Source organism: Cricetulus griseus, assembly GCF_003668045.3.
Source record: "Cricetulus griseus strain 17A/GY chromosome 1 unlocalized genomic scaffold, alternate assembly CriGri-PICRH-1.0 chr1_0, whole genome shotgun sequence".
Lineage (NCBI taxonomy): Eukaryota > Metazoa > Chordata > Mammalia > Rodentia > Cricetidae > Cricetulus > Cricetulus griseus.
The window spans coordinates 65,938,057-65,956,547 of NW_023276806.1; the positions used below are offsets into that span (position 1 = coordinate 65,938,057).

Consider the following 18,491-nt stretch of genomic DNA (forward strand, 5'->3'; position numbering starts at 1 on the left):
GCCTGTCTCTGCCTGAGTGCTAGCTTGAAGGCGTGTGCCACTGTGTTGGCATTTATCTTATTTTAATATCATGCAAAAACAGCTTCACCCTCCTAAAAAAAATCTTTTTTTAAAGATTTTTTTATTTATTTTTATTATGTATACAACATTCTGCATCCATGTATATCTGCACACCAGAAGAGGGCACCAGATCTTATAATGGATGGCAGTGAGCCACCATGTGGTTGCTGGGAATTGAACTCAGGACCTCTGGAAGAGCAGTTGGTGCTCTTAACCACTGAGCCATCTCTCTAGTCCCCCCCCCACCCCCAAATCTTTATTTTTGGTTTGAGACAAGGTCTTACTAAATAACAATCTGGCCTTGACTCTGATTTTTCCTTTTTGTTTTTTTGAGACAGTGTTTCTCTGTTGGAACTCACTCTGTAGACCAGGCTGGCCTGGAACTCAAAAGAGATTCACCTGCCTCTGCCTCCTGAATGCTGGGATTAAAGGCATGCAACACCCAGCTTTTATTTTTTTTAAATGTTTGTTTTGCCTGCATGTATGTCTGTGTACCATGTGCATACCTGCTGCCTGCATAGGCCAGAATAAGCCGGTGCCAGGTCCCCTGAGCTGGAGCTACAGATGGTTGTTGAATCTTCCACACCCTAATAAGACCTCCGCTGATGTAGTAATTCAAATCATACCAAATCAAACAGAATTAGAAAAAGCCCATGTTTAATGGATACAATGCTCCCTGATGGCCTTCCAGTTCCCCAGAGAGGATATGGGAAAGGGAGACAGGAAAAGGCACAAAGTCTATTTTCTGGGAGGCAGTGTAAATACCCTGTGGGAGTGGTCTTGAGCATCTCTGGGAGAGGGGTCATCATTCCCCTTGATTCTTTTTTTTTTTCTTCTTTTCTTTTATCCAGCATTGGAATTTGCACTGAGAACTTGTCTGAAGCATAGTCTCTTTCTCCCATGCATGGTTCAATCTTATATCACCAGACTTTCCTCATAGCTTCATTGCATAAAAGATAAGGCAAGTGTGGAGGCTCAGCCTACAATCTCATCACTGGAACACTGAGGCAGAAGGCTGCTACATGCTCCAGGCCAGGTTGGGCTACATTGACACCTTCTCAGAACACCAAAACTCAAGACAGGCAATGAATGACCTTGTCTTCCACCTGAATCCTCCCTCAGAAATAAACACTGACAACATCAATGTACTCTCACAACAAAAATCATTTATTTACAAAGGCCAGGGTGGATGTTGGAAGTAAGAGAGGAAAAGGGCAGGCATGTCTGGACTACTTGGGACCCTTCCCCAACTGGAACAGGGTTCTTCTATCTCCCAGCCAGGGATCCTCCAAGTAGCTGGACCACAGAGCAGAGAGAATGTGTTGACAGCCTCTTCCTCAGTACTCCAGCTGAGCTAAACCTAATTTCTTATTAAAGGCATCACTGTTCCCACCCTTTCCTCAAATAGAACTTTCTGGTCTAGAGGGAACCAGCAAGGAATTGAAAGGCAGGAGCTCTGGAAGAGAAACCTCACTATTTTTTTCCACAAGAGTAATGGTGGTAAGGGTATCCGTTAGAGCCATTATCTTTAGAATTATCCAATATGCTATCTGGTTACCAAAGACCCAGAGACCCAGCTCTCCCAATGCTATATTCCTCCACTAGGCTGGCCCTTGTACCCACTCATCTCTGTTGACAAAGTTGTGAACCTGAAACCAACAAAGAACACACAACTCCCAACTTTCATGAATGCTCGTATGTGTATAACTTCTCCATACTGCTGAGAAAGATCCAACCCCATCATATCTCCTGGAGAGGGAAGCTCAAAGTACTGGAGCCTGAAGATATAGGCATGTCCTGGGTCATTGGGTCACGTGTGTGCATATGCATGTGTTGGAGACAATGGAACCAACTTGATTCCTTGTAGGTTGCACTGCTCAGCTTTGTTGAGCTCCATTCTTCAATTCAAACTCCACCAGTCTCTCTTCTGTCAGCCCTGAGCCTGGGTTCTCCAACCTGAAATCTACTGGTGTTTCTATATCCCAACTGTCAATTCGAACTTCCAAGCATTCAGCTTAGGCAGTCTTTCCCCAGTCCCTGCTTCCAGGAATTCTCAGCTCTTGCTCTTCAACACCAGCCCCTGCAGGTCTTGTCTGTCCTTGGTAATCCTGCCCAGAGTACTGACTCATTGCTCCCTTTGGGCAAGAGGACAGGCATCTTTCTCCCTGCCTCAGAGTCCCAAAGGAGCCCATGAGAATATGCTGGATGAATTTGCAGAATAGGGGTAGAGAAAGAAAACTATAGCATTTCATCAGTTCCTTTCCAGAGAGTGAAATTCAAACACTGGTTGGGTTGAGGTGAGGGAGGGAAAGGAAGAGAGTAAAGTAAATGTAAGGCAAACTAATCCCTAGTGGTACTGATGGAAGACTTCCAGGAAGCCAGGCGGGGTCCTCCTCTCTCAGACCCTGGGAGAAGACTGAACATTGCCAGAGTACTTGTGGGCAAGGAGGTAGGGCCAACTGACCACACAACTGTGCAAACTAAATAGCTCTGCTTAGAGGGCCAGGAGAGAAGATTTCATTAGATAGCAACCGAATCAAAATCCTTGGAAAGAGCTGTGGGGTTGTGCCCATGCCTCTAGTGTCACCCTGCTGTTTGTAGAGGTCAAAGAAGACAGGCTACAGAAGGTAGGGCTTGACAGAGAGCCAAAGGCTGGCGCTGAGAGGTGGGGAAGGCAGGAGGCACAGGCCAAGGGATCAGGAGAGCTGGGACCCCAGGAGTCTCTCAATAGCAGCATTGATGTCCCCTCCTGTGGCAATCAGGGCCTGCAGGTTGGCTTCACGGTTGACAAAGCCCATGGAGTTGAGCTGTTCCAGCTGCTGTTGAAATCTCACTTCTGGCACCGGCACCTGGAGGAGGCAGGCCTTGGCAAGTGGGCATGGGCCCATCCTAGGGCTAGCCCCTGTCTTCCTTCCTTTCTGTTTGAGAATGTCTTGCTATGTAGTATGTAGCTCAGGCTGGCCTACAACTGCTGGGATTGCAGGCATATAACACCGTGCCTGTCTCCTAGAGGGACAGTTTGAATTTGAGTGTATACATAATACCAGTAGGTCCCTAACACCCCCATGGTCAAGGATGGCTCTTGTATCCACTTGTCTCCCACCCCAGTCCAGGGCTTTGTGCTTAGCTGAGGAAAAGTGAGATGCAAACGAAGGACAGGGAACCTAGTCCCCAAGTTAGTAAATAACTATAACAATAAAACAGACGATATTTTTGTTAAACTTCCTAAGTCCCTGGTAGGCCTGGGTCAGCTTGTTCCTATATGCTCTCCAGAAGATGTTAATAGATGCTTCAAAAGACTGATGCTGGGACAGAGAAGTGGCTCAGTGATTATCTTCCTGAGGACCTGACTTTGATTCCTAGAACATGGTGGTTCACAACTGTCTGTAACTCTAGTTTCCAGGGATTTGATACTTCTTCAGGCCTCTGTGGGCACTAGGCACACACTTGGTGCCCAGACATATATGCTGACAAACCATTCATACATATAAAATAGAAACAAATAATCTGAAAAGAAAAAAAAAAAAGGGCTAAAGCTGGGCTAGGCATGTAGCTCAGTGGTAGAACACTCACCTACATGTGCAGCCTCTGGGTTTGATCTCCAACACAGACTCGCATGCACAAAGAGAACCCAGAGCTCTACGCTCAAATACGCTGAATGCTAAACATGCCCCTCTTGATAGTCTTCGCATCTACTACCACAGGAAAGGTCAGAGAAGCGCCCAGCAAGGAAAAAACCTGCTTAATTTTTTTAACCTGCCAATAAACACAACTATTAACAGAAGACAAGCCTTTTCTTTCAACACACTCCTATAAATATCTCTCGGAAATGTTTTGCTGTGGGATATTTGTGTACTGTGTGAAGATGTATTGCTATGTTTGGTGTAGTAAAAATTCTGAATGACCAATAGGTAGTCAGGAGGTATAGGTGGGACTTCTGGGCAGAGAGAGAGAAAACTCCAGGAAGAAGAAAGGCAGAGTTGTGAGCCAGGCATAGACAGGAAACAGGAGGTACAAGATGAAAGAGAGGTTAATGCCACGTGGCAGAACATAAATTAATATAAATGGGTTAATTTAAGTTATAAGAGCTAGTTGGAACAATTCTTTTTTTTTTGTTTTGTTACAGGGTTTCTCTGTGTAGCTTTGGAGCCTGTCCTGTAACTCACTTTGTAGACCAGGCAGGCCTCAAACTCACAAAGGTCTGCCTGCCCCTGCCTCCTGGGTGCTGGGATTAATGGTGTGCACCACCATCGCCTGACTAGATGGGACAATTCTAAGCTAAAGGCTAAGATTTCATAATTAAAACAAATCTCTGTGTTGTTATTTGTGAGCTGGCAGCCCCCAAAAAGTCCAACTCCAGTGTTTTCCCATGTGATGTTTGGGAAGCATAAATCTTGATCATGACCAAGACCCTGCAAGAGGAAGGCTGTTGTGGAGTATTTGTTTACACTGTTATGTCTGCCTAAGGTGCCTTCTGATTGGTTTAATAAAGAGCTAAATGGCTAATAGGTAGGCAGGAGAGAATAGACAACTTCCAGGCAGAGAGAGAGAGAATCAGGAAGGAGGAATCTAGGTACCTGATTTTACCATCACACTCAGAGCAAGCTGGATGTGCTATACTAAGAAGAGTTAACCAAGCCACGTGGGTGAATTTAAGCTATAAGAGCTAGTTGGAAAAAGCCTAAGCTAAGGCCAAGCTTTCATAATAAGTCTTCGGGTCATTATTTGCAGGCTGGAAGTCTAAAGATCATCTGACAAGAAAGCTTGCTACAGAAGGCTGGTGTTCACTGCCCACTTGATTAGATACACTTCCCTAGGGCCACACAGCAAGCCCTGCAGTGTCTGTCAGAGCCCTTCACAGTGCCCTGCTGACATTTCTCAGTCACAGTTTGTACTGGATGCACCTTAGAGATCAAGCTGACTCAGCCCTGTGAGTGTTTTACACAGACATCTGCAGAATGGTGCTTCTAGAAGAGGCACAGAGGTTACACCCCCAGTCACCTCTGTGCCTGTGCCTAAGACCCTGCCCTTGACCTTCGTCATCTGCTGGCAGATGGAAACAGGGTAAATGACTCTCCTAGACAGAGCATTCAGCATGGTACCAAGCAGGTGCTGAGTGGCAGATTAGGCCCTGAAGCCAGCCAGGTCTGGTCTCCTGCAAAGCCTGTACTGCTGCCTCTACTCCACCTGTCCTTGATGTTGCTCAGGATGGATGGGTGGTTGCCCTGTATACCTGTGAGTTTCCACCTCCAGCCAAAAGCTGGATCATCTGTTGCATCAGTTGCTGCTGGGCACTGGAACCCGGTGTAGGAGGAGACGTGGCTGGGACGCCTGGGGAAGAGGTGGGGGCCTCGGCTGCAGAACCAGAGTTGCTGCCTGCCAGGGGTACAGGAGTCCGGGATGTTCCAAAGGAGCCAAGGCTGGAGGCAGGAAAAGAACAGGAGTTAGGAGACAGCAGTCCAGAACAGGATGGGAAATGGACATGGAGGAACATGCTTGTAACCTCAGCCCTCGGGGGCTGAGATAAGAGGACCATAAGCTTTCGGCTACCCTAGGCTACCAAAGGGAGACTTAGTCTGAAAGGAAAAGAAAAGAATGGAAATGTGAGATCCAGAAGAGAAAGCAGTCAGAACAAAACAGGAAAGTGGATCTAGCCCAAGGAACAATGGTGTAAAGATAGATAGATAGATAGATAGATAGATAGATAGATAGATAGATGGTACAATGGTGTGTGTGTGTGTGTGTGTGTGTGTGTGTGTGTGTGTGTGTGTGTGAGAGAGAGAGAGAGAGAGGGCTGGGCGTTGGTGGCGCACGCCTTTAATCCCAGCACTCGGGAGGCAGAGGCAGGTGGATCTCTGTGAGGGTGAGGTTGAGGCCAGCCTGGTCTCCAGAGTGCCAGGACAGCCTCCAAAGCCACACAGAGAAACCCTGTCTCGAAAAACCAAAAGAGAGAGAGAGAGAGAGAGAGAGAGAGAGAGAGAGAGACAGACAGACAGACAGACAGACAGACAGATAGACTGAACATTAATCACCAACCCTCCTTACCTGGGTACCAGCCCAGGGGCTTCAGTCTGTAGTGTCTGCAGGCCCTGCTGGATTTGCAGCAAGGCCTGCATGGCCCGGGGATTGGTGAGGATGGAGAGAGACTCTGGGTTCTGCATCTGTTGGGAAACGAGCAGAGAAGGGCAAAGGAGACAGCAGGAAACAGCAAGTAAGCTTCAGTCGCAGCCTGTCTGGCACTTAACTTCTAGCCATTGGGATTCCGGGCCTCCCTGCTAGTCCTCACTCACCTGCTGCAGAAACACAGGGAGCTGCAGGCGGAGCTGCTCCTGAAGTTGTGGATTCCCAGCAAACAGAGGCACATTCACCATCATCTGCCAGAGTGAAGGGAGCAGGGGAGGCTAGGGTCATCCTACTCTAAGACGTCCCCCACGGTCTCAGACGCTTCACAGCACTCCCACCACTGCAGGAAATCTGACCAGCATTTCAAGAAAATCTCAAAGTACTCCAAAAGCCCATGTGGGGCAGTTAAAGAAATGGACCTTTGTGTTGAGCAATAAAGTGCCCAGGCCTATCTGACTGTCACTTGAGCTACCACTTCAAGTGGCTCCCATGTGCCACATCCGTGCCAGTGGGGAACTACTGTTGCTACCATTTGCAGAGGTGAACAGGTGTTGAGATAACTTGCTTAGCTCACAAAGCTGTTAAGTAGCAGAACTTGGAGTATGAACCTAGGCAGCTTGGCCCGTGAGTGCTTCAACTGCCACTGCAAACTGGGGAACCCTTTCTCCAGCAATACTTCCTTTCTCCAGTTTCATACCTGAGCAGCAAAGTCAGGGTTCTGGGCGAGTGTCTGCATCATGCTTCGCATGTAAGGGGCTGAGATCATGTTCTGCATCAGCTGAGGGTTTTCGGAAATCTGCTGGAGGAGTGCCTGCATTTCTGGGCTGTTGAACATCCCTACAACAAAGAGGGAGGAACAAGACAGGAAGAAAGGGGTCCAAATGGAAACCAGAGACTTCATTTCATCGACCGTACTTCACTGAGTGGTCGGGAAACAGAAGCTATGTCACATAGGCATCTGAGCATATGACACGGGTCCAAGTGCTCCTGACTCTAAAGTTAGCTTACAATGTTTTATCCTGGACCTGGCTCATCAACTTGGCTAAGGGCTAACTGGCTAGAAACCAAGTCTGAGTTATGTCCCTCTGGACTGTGCCTGCCCCAAGCTCAGACACAGTGTGAGCTGGAAAGAACTAAATGCCATGGAGAGCAATGGCTTTTAAACCTGCGTTAGCTGCAGAGGCCTGCTTCTCAAGCCAAATCCCACTCAGGTACCCTAATGGTTTGGCGGATGCCAGTGTAGGACACATGGAGCTGGCTCCCATTTGGTCCTTCCCTCTGGAGATGGTCCAGATTCCCCCAACACTTAGGAATAGTGTGTAAGCCACAGATCAAGAGCCAGTCCTTCCTTAATAAATAAGGAAACGGAAGCACATTCCTAATTAAAGCATCCCCCAGAGTGCAGAAAAGTCATGGACTCTAACAAAAGACATCCTAGAGCCACGTGTCTGTCCCGTCACAGTCCAGAGACTCCCCTGGGACTTGGTGGTGTGTAACTGCATTTGTGTCCATGATAACCCTGCACACCTTTCTCTTCAACCATCACACCACCTGTCCCTGGATTGTTCCCATTCTTCTGCAACCCTTCCCCTAATCTTCATCTCCCACTCTGACTGACCCGTTTATACTGGATGGTACTGGAAAGTGTTCATGGAGGTGGGAGGTGTGGCCTGGTTTACTCATGAGCTGTTACTTAGGTCACTACCAGGGACACAACCACAACAAAGCTTCCTCTGAGGGGGCAGGGCCATTGCCCCAGGACACTGAGACCTGTAGCTTTAATTCAGTCTCACCTGTTTTCAATATACACTGAAGCAATGTGAACCCCATTCAGTCCTGGGGCAGAGGGGTTGCCCTAGTGTGACCCCACTAAGCTCCTTCCACCCTAAGACATACCTGACCCCAGGCTAGCCGCATTGATCCCAAAAGGGTTCGAGACTGTCGGGTGCACCTGGCTGGTCCCCGATCCTCCGTTGCCCTCCCCACCGGACCCGGGGGCCTGGGAGGTGGGGGGCGAGGGGCTCCAGGGGTTAGGGAGGGGCTCTCGATTCTCAGTCCGAAGAGGTTGGGAGGATGAGTTGTCGGAGTTCCCGGCCAGGGAAGAGAAGGGATTGTTGCCAAACTGAGAGGAGGGAAAGGTTTTGGGTTAAGGACTGAAACAAATCAGGGACAAGGAGAGGCTCCCTCTCTGCTCTTACCTGGGAACCTCCCCACCCCAGGGGATGAAGGGACTGGCTCCACCCTCACCTGACCCTGCAGAGGGCACCTGGCTGATGCTAGTGACTGACAGCCATAGCCCCCAGGAAAGATGCCATTTCCCTGGCTTGTGCTCAATGTGGGTCTCTGCCTTCAGTTCTGTGACCTAACCTTTCACATACATCTTCCTGTGATATAATGAGGTATTTTTGCTCTTGGAGTAGTTAAGGGGCAGAGGCAATGTCAAATTCACCTTTACACCCTCAGCACTAACACCAGTAGGTGCTCAGTAAGGAATGGCTAGGTTTGCGGTTGCAGGCTGTCGGACCTGGCTAATTTACCCCATCTGCCCCCAGCTCCCTCTTTCCCTGCCACCTTGGCGTAATTCTAATGCCCAGAACTCTCTTGCTCACTTCCTTGGTCCGATGAGAGGCATTTGAGTCATCGAAGCAAGCCCCAGGGAGCAGTGCTCTGGCTAAGGGTTCCCTTGAGGTTTCCTTCCTCTGTCCTTTGGGTGGATCCCCCAGTCCCTCTCCCATGCTCCCAAAGACTACTCGGGACTGTTCCTCATCAGATGGCACATTGCCCAAGGGTAACACCAAATCTCTTCCCTCCAGCAACTAGGACAGAGGTCTATGGGGACCTGTGTGCTGAGCAGTTCTGGACCCTTCTTCACTAGCTCAGTTTTACAAAGGCTCACTTAAGAGCTTGAAGCAAGAGGCAGACAGCTGAGCAATCATCTACCTTGAGCTGAGCTGAGGCTCCTTGGCTTCTACATATACCTGTTGTTGAGATAACCAGCTGGCTTCACAAACTATGCATTAGTGCCATTTCAGATTTCCCATTCCTAGCAGGGCGTTGGTGGCGCATGCTTTTAATCCCAGCACTTGGGAGGCAGAGGCAGGCGGATCTCTGTGAGTTCGAGGCCAGCCTGGTCTACAAGAGCTAGTTCCAGGATAGGCTCCAAAGCTACACAGGGAAACCCTGTCTAAAAAAAAAAGGAACAGATTTCCCATTCCTGTAATCTCCACCACTTCTAGTCCTTAACTTGTTCTGTTCTTCCTGGTGCACCTACCAACTAAATCTCTTTCCCTGAACTACCATTGTGACTACCCACCATTTACTGAGCACCTACTTTATGCCTTGGCACATTTATTCTAATATAATATCCCTATACACCAGCTCTCAAAAATGTGGCCCTATAACCCTTGAAAGACTAGAAAGTCTTCATAACTCAATGCCAATTTACTGTTTTTACTTACTCTATTATGAAAGCTGTGTAGCAGGGGATGTTCAATGCAGACCTGATAAGCCCACTGTCCTACAGGATCATACATTAAAAGATATCTTCTGGAAAGCCACATTTTCTTCTAAGTTTGTTCTCTCTCTCTCACCACGCCCAGACTTCAGTTTTTAATTTCTGGCCGTGAATACTGAAAGGTCCCACTCACGAAAACAAAGTTCTTTAGGGACCCTCTGTAACTTCTGTATGTTTGTTTTTTATAGTCTCTAGTAGCCCAGGCTAGCCTTGGACTTTGATCCTCCTGCTTCTATCTCTAGAGTAATGGGATTACAGTATGAATGCATCTTTTTGGGGGGAGGGTGGGCATCGTGTCACCTGTAGGCCTAGCTGGCCTAGAACTCGTACACCAGACTGGCTCAAACCCAGTGATCCTCCTACCTCTGCCTTTTGAGAGTTGGGGTTACAGGTGTATGCTCCACGCTCAGCTTATTCTCTCATTTTTTCAGGGAATAATTGTGTCCTGAGGCAAAATGTGTGAGCGACTGCTATAAAGGATGACCTGACTGTGAAAGCAAGGGAGTAAAACTCAGGGAGGGACCACTTAAAATCACATTGCTAGAGTCAGGTGGTGGCGCACGCCTTTAATCCCAGCACTCTGGAGGCAGAGGCAGGTGGATCTCTGTGAGTTCGAGGCCAGCCTGGTCTACAGAGTGAGTGCCAGGATAGGCTCCAAAACTATACAGAGAAACCCTGTCTCGTTAAAACAAAACAAAAAATCACATTGCTAGAAAATGACAAAGCAGGCATATGAACCCGGGTTTGTGGATGCCAAATGCTTTATTCTTTTAGTAAAAGCAGTGGTTTTTTTCTTTTTCTTTTTTCTTTTTTATGCTTTAATGTGCGTGCTAGGAATTAGGTGGAGTGTTTGTTGTCTTTCTCAACTATCCAATTTAGTTTTGTTTTGGAGACAGGGTATCATGTTTCTCAAGTTGGCTTTGAACTTAATGTGTAGCTGAGGGTGACCATGACCTCTGGGTCCCCAGTACTGGGATTACAGAACCAGACGACTATGTGTTGCTGGGGCTCAAACCCAGGGCCTTGTGCATGTTAAACAAGCAGTCTTCCAACTGAGCTACGCTGTTTATTTATTTACTTGAGACAGAATTTCATGTAGTTAGGCTGGCCTTGAACCCCAGATCTTCCTAGATGCTGGGACTATAGATATGGGATGCCATACCTCATATTCATAAAGCTGTTTTATTTTGTTTTGCTTTTTCTTTTTGGTGGAGGTGGAAATGACCCTAGGCCTCACATACTCTAGGCAAGCACTTTACCAGTGAACAACATTCTACACTCATAAAACATTTTTAAAAGTGCACAATCCTAGAGATGCATGGGGCTGGAGAGACGCATCAGCAGGTAGGAGCACTGGCTGCTCTTCCAGAGGTCCCCAGCTTGTTTCTTAGCACCCACGTGGTGGCTCAGAACCACCTGTAACTTTAGTTTCAGAGGACCTGATCCCTTCTTCTGGCCTCCACAGGCCCTCCACTCACGGTGCACAAGTACATACGTAGGCAAAACATCCATCCATATAAAATAAAAACATTTTTTTCACTCTTTTTTTTTTTTTTGGAAGTGCAGAATCCCACTGCCCATGGTGATCCATCCCAACACTTGGGAAGCTGGCTTGGGAGAATTTCAAGTTCTGGGATGCTATGAGCTATATAGTGAAACCTTGTCTTGAAAATATAAAAATAAAAACAAGGGTTCACTGAGCATTTAATTACAGCAGAGGCAGGTGAATCTCTATGAGTCAGAGGCTAACCTGTTTTATGTTGTGTTCCAGGCCAGCCAGGGCTACGTAAAGAAATGTCTCAAAAAACAAAAACAAGCAAAACAAAACAAAAGCCTACAGCAACTCACCAGATAGCAGTCCTAAGCAGGGTCTGGAACGATGTTATTAACAAGTTTCCCCAAGTGATTCTGATGTAGATGAACCATGGGTAATAGCTGAGATACACTGTTCTGGGGTCGGTTAACTTTTGTGGCAAGTCAGCCCCCCAACCTTTAAGCCTCTGGTGTAAGAGTTTATCAGAACAATGAATGTCAGGTCCCTTGGACACCATCTTATCTACTTCCCTAGGGACCTCTGTGATAGTCTGTCCTCATCAAGATGGTTGTCACAGGATCTGCACTTCAGAGGAAATGCCTTCAAGCATGGTCCACCCCACAGGAGACTGGTGAGTAACTGGGAAGCACTGGGGCTTGCTGAGGTTGGAAGTGGGGAGCCCTGAGCCCAGCCAGCCCCCCTGTTGCTTGCCTCCAGGCCCCACCTGTTCCCGAGCAGCAGTGAACATGGGCTCCTGGATGTCCGTATACATGCGGCGCAGGGCATTATACCCTCCAGGGACACTTTCCAAGTTGCTGAGGGCCCGGTCCTGGTTCCGCATCATTTCCTGCATCATGGCTGGGTTCCGAGCAAGCTCCATTGTCTGGTGAAGGGAAAAATATGAGATGGGCCCTGGAACCAGAGGAATACCAAGCTAGGAAAAGGGACCCGAGGAGGGAGGCTACACGAGAAATGCAGGAACCACCCAACAGTGGCAGGAAGTACAGCAAACCAGATCCCCTCCCTCCTGTAATCTGGACCTCATCCCTGCCTCTCTGTGGCTGTTTAGGTTGCCTTTTTTGAATTGAGAGGGATGGTGTTCACATATGGAGTTAGGCAGCAGTTTCTTTCTCTTGGCTTAGAGGATCCACAGAGGTGTCAGAGAGTGTAAGAAAATAGGTGGGTGAAGGGGCCCGAGGATTTTTTTCCTGCCTACAATTGTACCTGTTCCATAGTGGTGACTCAATAAATACTTATTGGATGATAAATTATAGGATAAGAGATTGGAGTCCTGTGAGGCTAATTTTTCAGTTCAGAAAGGTGAACTGGAAGACCTTCAGAAAGGTGTCTGAGAGGACTGGAGAGGATTTGGGGGGAAGAAAGCAGTCCAAGGAACAGGAATAAATGGCTTGCTGGCTTCATCACAATATCCCCAAGGCTTGACACTAACAGCAACTAAATAACCTGTTGTAGAATATTATTTTAAGATGTGCTGTGTTCTTTTATGTTGCATTAGTTTAACTCTGTGAAGCTGTGTTACTTTGCCTGTCTAAACACCTGATTGGTCTAATAAAGAGCTGAACAGCCAATAGCTTCATGGGAAAGGATAGGCGGGGCTGGCAGACAGAGGGAATAAATGGGGGGAGAAATCTGAGAGGATGGAGAAGCAAGAAGAACAAGACAACATGCCAGGGGCCAACCATCCACAGAGTAAGAGTGAAAGTAATATATACAGAAGTAAGAAAAGGAAAAATCCCAGCGGCAAAAGGTAGATAAGATAATTTAAGTTAGAAAAGCTAGCTAGAAACAAGCCAAGGCAGGGCAGGGCATTCATAAGTAAGAACAAGCCTCTGTGTGTATTTATTTGGGAGCTGGGTGGCTGTCCCCCTTCCCCAAAAGAGTAAATAGTAAGCAGCTAACTACATAACCTAGAATTGAAGTCACACCATTTTCACAATAGCCATCCCAGGTAAGTACTCCTGTCCATCTTTTGTAGATATGAAAATGTGGTCAGGGAGGATCGCAGACCTATTGTCCCCTAACACAGAGAAGTTAATCATGCCGACAGGCTTCTAGGCCAGGACTCACCAAAACCACACTGTGAATCCTGGTAAATCAAACTGGATAGGGAAAGGATTCAGACTGGACACCCCTTAGCCCCACTTCCCTCTCTTCAGCCAAACTGAGCCCTCTGCAACACTGAGGATGAGGGTTCTCTTCTTCTTCTTTTTTCTTTTTCTTTTGGTTTTTCGAGACAGGGTTTCTCTGTGCAGCTTTGGAGCCTATCCTGGCAGTCGCTCTGGAGACCAGGCTGGCCTCGAACTCACAGAGATCTGCCTGCCTCTGCCTCCCGAGTGCTGGGATTAAAGGCGTGTGCCACCAATGCACGGCTGAGGGTTCTCTTCTTTAGAGCTGCTGTCAGTATGACTCAACCCTCGGAGATGTCACAATGAAGACAGCAAGCTACTTATTCCTGTTCCTTGACGTGCCTTCTTCTCCCCAAATCCCCTCCAGTGCTCTATGATGCCTTCCTAGACCCACAATCCTAGCCTAACAGGACTCTGATCTCTTGATCTACAATTTACCATACAATAAGTATTTACTGAGTCACCACTATGAAACAGATACAGTTTTAGGCTGGAAAAAAAATACCCAAACACTCAAAAAGTTCTTACACAAACAAAACAAAACAAAACAAAAACAAAAAAAAACCCAAAAACACGGCCATGTAGTGGTTGGTATATACCTTTGATTCTAGCACTCAGGAGGCAGAGGTAGACAGATCTCTTGTGAGTTCGAGGCCAGCCTGGTCTATGTAGTGAGATCCTGTCTCAAAATAATCAACTAACAAATTGGAAAACAATTTAAAAGCCTTAGTTGTTAGGGGAGTTACCTGCCAGTAAATCAGACTTTGGTCTCAATAAGCCTGGTGACAAGACCACCTATCCTGTCTGCTAGGAAACAGCCTTCAGAAAATGGTCCGCAGCCTGGCATAGTGGCACACACCTTTTCCCAGCATTCAGGAGGCAGAGGCAGGAAGATCTTTATGAGTTTGAGGGCAGTCTGGTATACAAAGAATTCCAGGACAGCCAGGGCTACATAGAGAGACCATGTGTCAAAAATAAATAAATATTTAAAAAAAAGAAAAAAGAGCTGGGTGGTGGTGGCGCACAACTTTAGTCCCCAGCACTTGGGAGGCAAAGAAAGATGGATCTTTGTCAAGGCTAGCCTGGTCTACAGAGTGAGTTCCAGGAAAGCCAGTGAAATACATGAAGAAACCCTGTCGTGAAAAAACAAAAAAAGAAAAGAAAATGATCTCCATGGGTGTCCTCCTCGGCTGGGTGTGTCTAGCCTATGGCTTTTGCTTTACTTGGTCTTGAACATTATTTTTCTTTCCTTGGATCATCCACTGCCTTTCTTTAGGTCTTAGCTCAGTGACAATTCCAGAAGACCTTCTATAAGCCCCATAAGAGCAGGGTCAGAAGGCTTCCTTATTACTAGTCGTAGGGTGTTGCCTACATGTCTGTCCCAATTTCCTGGCCTATATCTGTTCCATACTGTATCAAGCATTCAATATTTAGCCGCTCAATTGAATGAACAAATAATAAGTTAGGAGTGGCTGACAGCACATTCCTCCCTCCTCCTGCCTTGGCTCACACGCACCTGCCTCATGAGCTCAGGGTTGTTGAGCATGTGGCTGATCTCAGGGTTCCTCTCCATCAACTGTTGCATCTGAGGGTTAGCCATGATCATGTGTCGCATCAGGTCAGGGTTTGACATCATATCCTGGACCAAGGGGTTGTCCATGATCTGTGACAGCATCTCGGGGTTGGACATGAGCTGTCTCTGCATCTGTTGCTGGAGCTCCATGAAGTTGGCAGAACCCAGGCCCAGGCTGCCTAGGCCAAGGATGCCCCCAAAGCCAGCTGTGGGAAGGAGTAGGTCAGAATCTACCTCTCAGGCCCGTCTCAGATTTATTGAGCCTGTGAATTTGGGTCTCCAGGATAGGCCCCAAGGGCCCCTCTTGCAATCACTCCCACAGCTCCAGCAAGGAGACCTCTTTAAAGGCAGAGGCCAAGCTGAGTATATCATTGAACAGAGAGAAATGAAACAGCCACCTCTTTCTCTACTCCCTCCTGAAATCCTGGAAACCATCATAAACTGCCCCCCACCCCTACCCCAGCATGGCTTAAGCTGGAAGAGTGTCTCCCCACATGGGACTGCTGTTCTTCATCCTTGTGCAGCCCACTCCCTGCCCAGTAAACACAAGCCTCCCTAAAGGCTTACAGAGAATTGATGCAGTAGCACTTGGGGGCCCCTCTGCAGCCACCGGGGTGGGTCCCCTTGCACCGGCGGCGGCGGCATCTGAAGTGGCACTGCCAGAGCCGCAGGCCTGGGCAGGGGCAGCAGGTGAGGCAGGTGTGGTGGATGGTGCAGATGCAGAGTCAGGAGTGGATGGGGGAGAACCAGCCGCAGCCACTGGATCTTGAGCCCTGAGGACAAAGAATGGAAAATCCTAGTTAGAGGGGCTGCAAGTGGGAAACTGGCTGTGTAGCTGCTGCCATCTCAAGCCACCTCCTGAGCAGCCTTGCCCCACCCTTACCCAAGCTGGCAGGATGCAGGGGACATCCAGGACAGGGAGATGATGTCAGTATCACTAGTCTTTAAGGCAATCTGGGAGTGGTCAGTCAGGCTGCCCTAGAGTAAGATCTTATCCACCTGCACCAGGCCTGGCCAACAGTTGTCCATGTGGTTGAAGAGGTGAGAAAGGACCTGAAGTCCCAATTAGGAGCAAGGTCAGTCCCTTCCCTGAACTTACTTCTGAGGGGTCTTGATGACTAGATGGACAGTGAGCCCATCCTTGATCCCATGCTGATTCAGGGTGTCTCCGTCCTTGAGGATCTTGCCCGCGAAGATCAGGACCAGCTGATCCTGCTGCGCCTTAAACCTCCGGGAGATTTCCTCCTTGAACTGTGGTCAAGAGGCAGAGATCACTGTGGAGGCTGCCTGTACTGCACTGCCAGGACTCTACTCTCAACTCTGCCCCTCTAGCTGCAATTAAGTTAACAGTGAGATACATCTGCTTTTTCGAGTAGTTCCACGATACAGTCTCCCAACCCTAGAAAGCCCCAGCTGCTATCTACCACCCAGTTCTCTGTGAAAGTTACCACCTGGGCAGCCCTCCCGATCCTAACTCCTTCAACTAGCCTTGGTCTCAGGCTGTCTCTCTTCAGCTTTCTCTTGACTCGAAGTTTCTCTCTGCACTTTATTCCCAGCTTCCTCATAACTATAACAAATAGATCCAGCTGTTGAGTAATCTAGTGTGTCAGTTACTATCCCGGACATCTCATTTATTTATTTATTTAGAGGCAGGGTCTCTCTATGTAGCCTTTAATGTCCTGAACTCTCTACGTAGACCAGGCTGACCTCAAACTCACCCAGAAGAGATCCGCCTGCCTCTGCTAGGATTTTAAGGATAAGGATCTGAGGGGGGGTAGGAATTCAGGTTTGTATATCAGTATCTCCATCAGACACACTCTCAATAAGAGCCGTGTTCCAACTCAGCCTTTCTGGAAGGACTTTAAATTCTTTTTTCCCCCTCGTGACCGGGTTTCTCCGTGTAGCTCTGGCTGTCCTGGAACTCAACTCTATAGACCAGGCTGGCCTCGAACTCACAGAGATCCGACAGCCTCTGCCTCCCTGAGTGCTGGGATTAAAGGCGTGCGCCACCACCGCCGGGCCAGGACCGTAAAATCCTTGCATGGGAGAGCAATAGTGGTATCAAAGGCTACTCTGGGGTGAGTTAGACTCTCTAGATTATATCAGCTCCTCCAAAACACAACACATACTCTAATTATAAACAGTGCACTTGCTAAGCAAAGATCCCTCGCTTCCAACCAGATGGCCTATCCTAAGCCCCGCCTATTTGCAATTCTGGAGCAGCTTCAAGCAGTGGGGAACACAGGCAATCGTCCCTCGCTCATTCAACATTATTTTGTTGAGCACCTACGGAGCTCAATAAATCCTTTAGAGCAGAAAACTGAACAACACAACCGTTTCGATGTGCGAGCAGGAAGGATCTGTACGGAGAGAGAGTACCCTCACCACGCGACTCTCCCGGGGGAGCTTAGCCACAGCTCACTCGGGCCACACTGTGCCTCGGCGCCTGGAACCTCCACCAGTAACGGTGGCGCACTCTACCCTCAAGCCGAGGACCCTCGGGGCGCCCGCATGCCAGGTGCCTCTTTCTCAAGCTCCCCCACCACGCCCCCAGCCCTGGTAGCGTGGCCAAACCCGTCGCACCACGCTCGCCGGACTAGCCCAGGCAGGGCGCCCCCTACCCGCCTCGTCTGCCCTCGCGCAGCTCGGATCCCCGTGGGCTCCGCCCCGGCCGGGGGCCCGTCCCGCAGCCAGGCCGTCCCCGAGGTCTCCATCTCAGCGCTGACCCCGCGGTGCGCCGCTCCCGCCCTCCTCCCTCCAGCGCCAGCGGTACTACCTCCTTGACCGAGGCTCGATCGCAGATCACGATCTCCTCCTTGTCCTTGGGGGTCTTGACGGTGACCCGAATCTGGGGCCTCGTCTCGGCCCCGCTCGGCTCCGCCATGCCGCCACCCGGCCGCCCGCCAGCCCGCCCGGCTCCTCTCCCGGCCCGCCCGGCCCGGCTCGACTCCGGCGCCTCCAACTCCCCCTCCCGCCCCTCCCCAAGGCTCCGCCGCCCCCTCCGGACAGCCGCAGCCACAGCGCCCCGGGCGGCCCGGGGGGGCACTGCAGCTGGGGCGGCCCAGGACCGAGCGGGGTTCGCAGCTGGTCAGGGCAAGCTTCTCCGGAGCCCAGAGGGCGGCGTAGCGGGCGCCGAGCCTCGGCGATGCCCGCGGCTCCCCCCCGATCGGGACAAAGGACTTTCTGTGTCGCCGCCTCATCTCTGTTCCCTGGGGTAACTGGGTTTTCTTAGGAGGCGGAATCTCTGCCAGGCCTGGGGTCGTTCCTGGATCTGGACGCCCTTAACACCTCTGCAGGCATAGCTATGGCCCGAGGGGGCCATCGAGGACATCCAGAGACCTGGAGTTTGCCTACGTGGCTTCTCTGAGCCTTGGGTGTCAAGACTGCAGTACCGCACAGAATTGTGACCATCGTGCAATACTGATTTGAAAAATGGCCAAGGGTGTGCCTAGCAAACACAGATCTTTATTATTATTGAATCGCGGGCTGACTAGTAGGCACGAGGGCGCCCTTTTCGTACAAGGGGTTAAAAGTCCTTCC

The 18,491-nt window shown here is 49.2% G+C and overlaps 1 protein-coding gene across 2 annotated transcripts; it reads right to left on the bottom strand.

Moving 5' to 3' along the window:
* Window positions 1-1,206: 1,206 nt before the first annotated feature.
* Ubqln4 (ubiquilin 4) lies at window positions 1,207-17,885 on the bottom strand. 2 transcript variants are annotated; one of them, XM_027393136.2, is made up of 11 exons: window positions 17,728-17,835; window positions 16,051-16,202; window positions 15,519-15,724; window positions 14,895-15,157; window positions 11,956-12,114; window positions 8,080-8,305; window positions 6,881-7,020; window positions 6,351-6,434; window positions 6,106-6,221; window positions 5,294-5,480; window positions 1,207-2,909 (listed from the first exon to the last, which is right to left on the bottom strand). In XM_027393136.2, the coding sequence occupies exons 1-11, from the start codon at window positions 17,833-17,835 to the stop codon at window positions 2,757-2,759; spliced, it is 1,794 nt and encodes a 597-aa protein (XP_027248937.1). In that variant the 3' UTR covers window positions 1,207-2,756. The 2 variants fall into 2 exon arrangements, with proteins under 2 accessions (XP_027248937.1, XP_027248938.1); XM_027393137.2 differs by having other exon boundaries at window positions 2,766-3,066; window positions 17,728-17,885.
* Window positions 17,886-18,491: the final 606 nt, after the last annotated feature.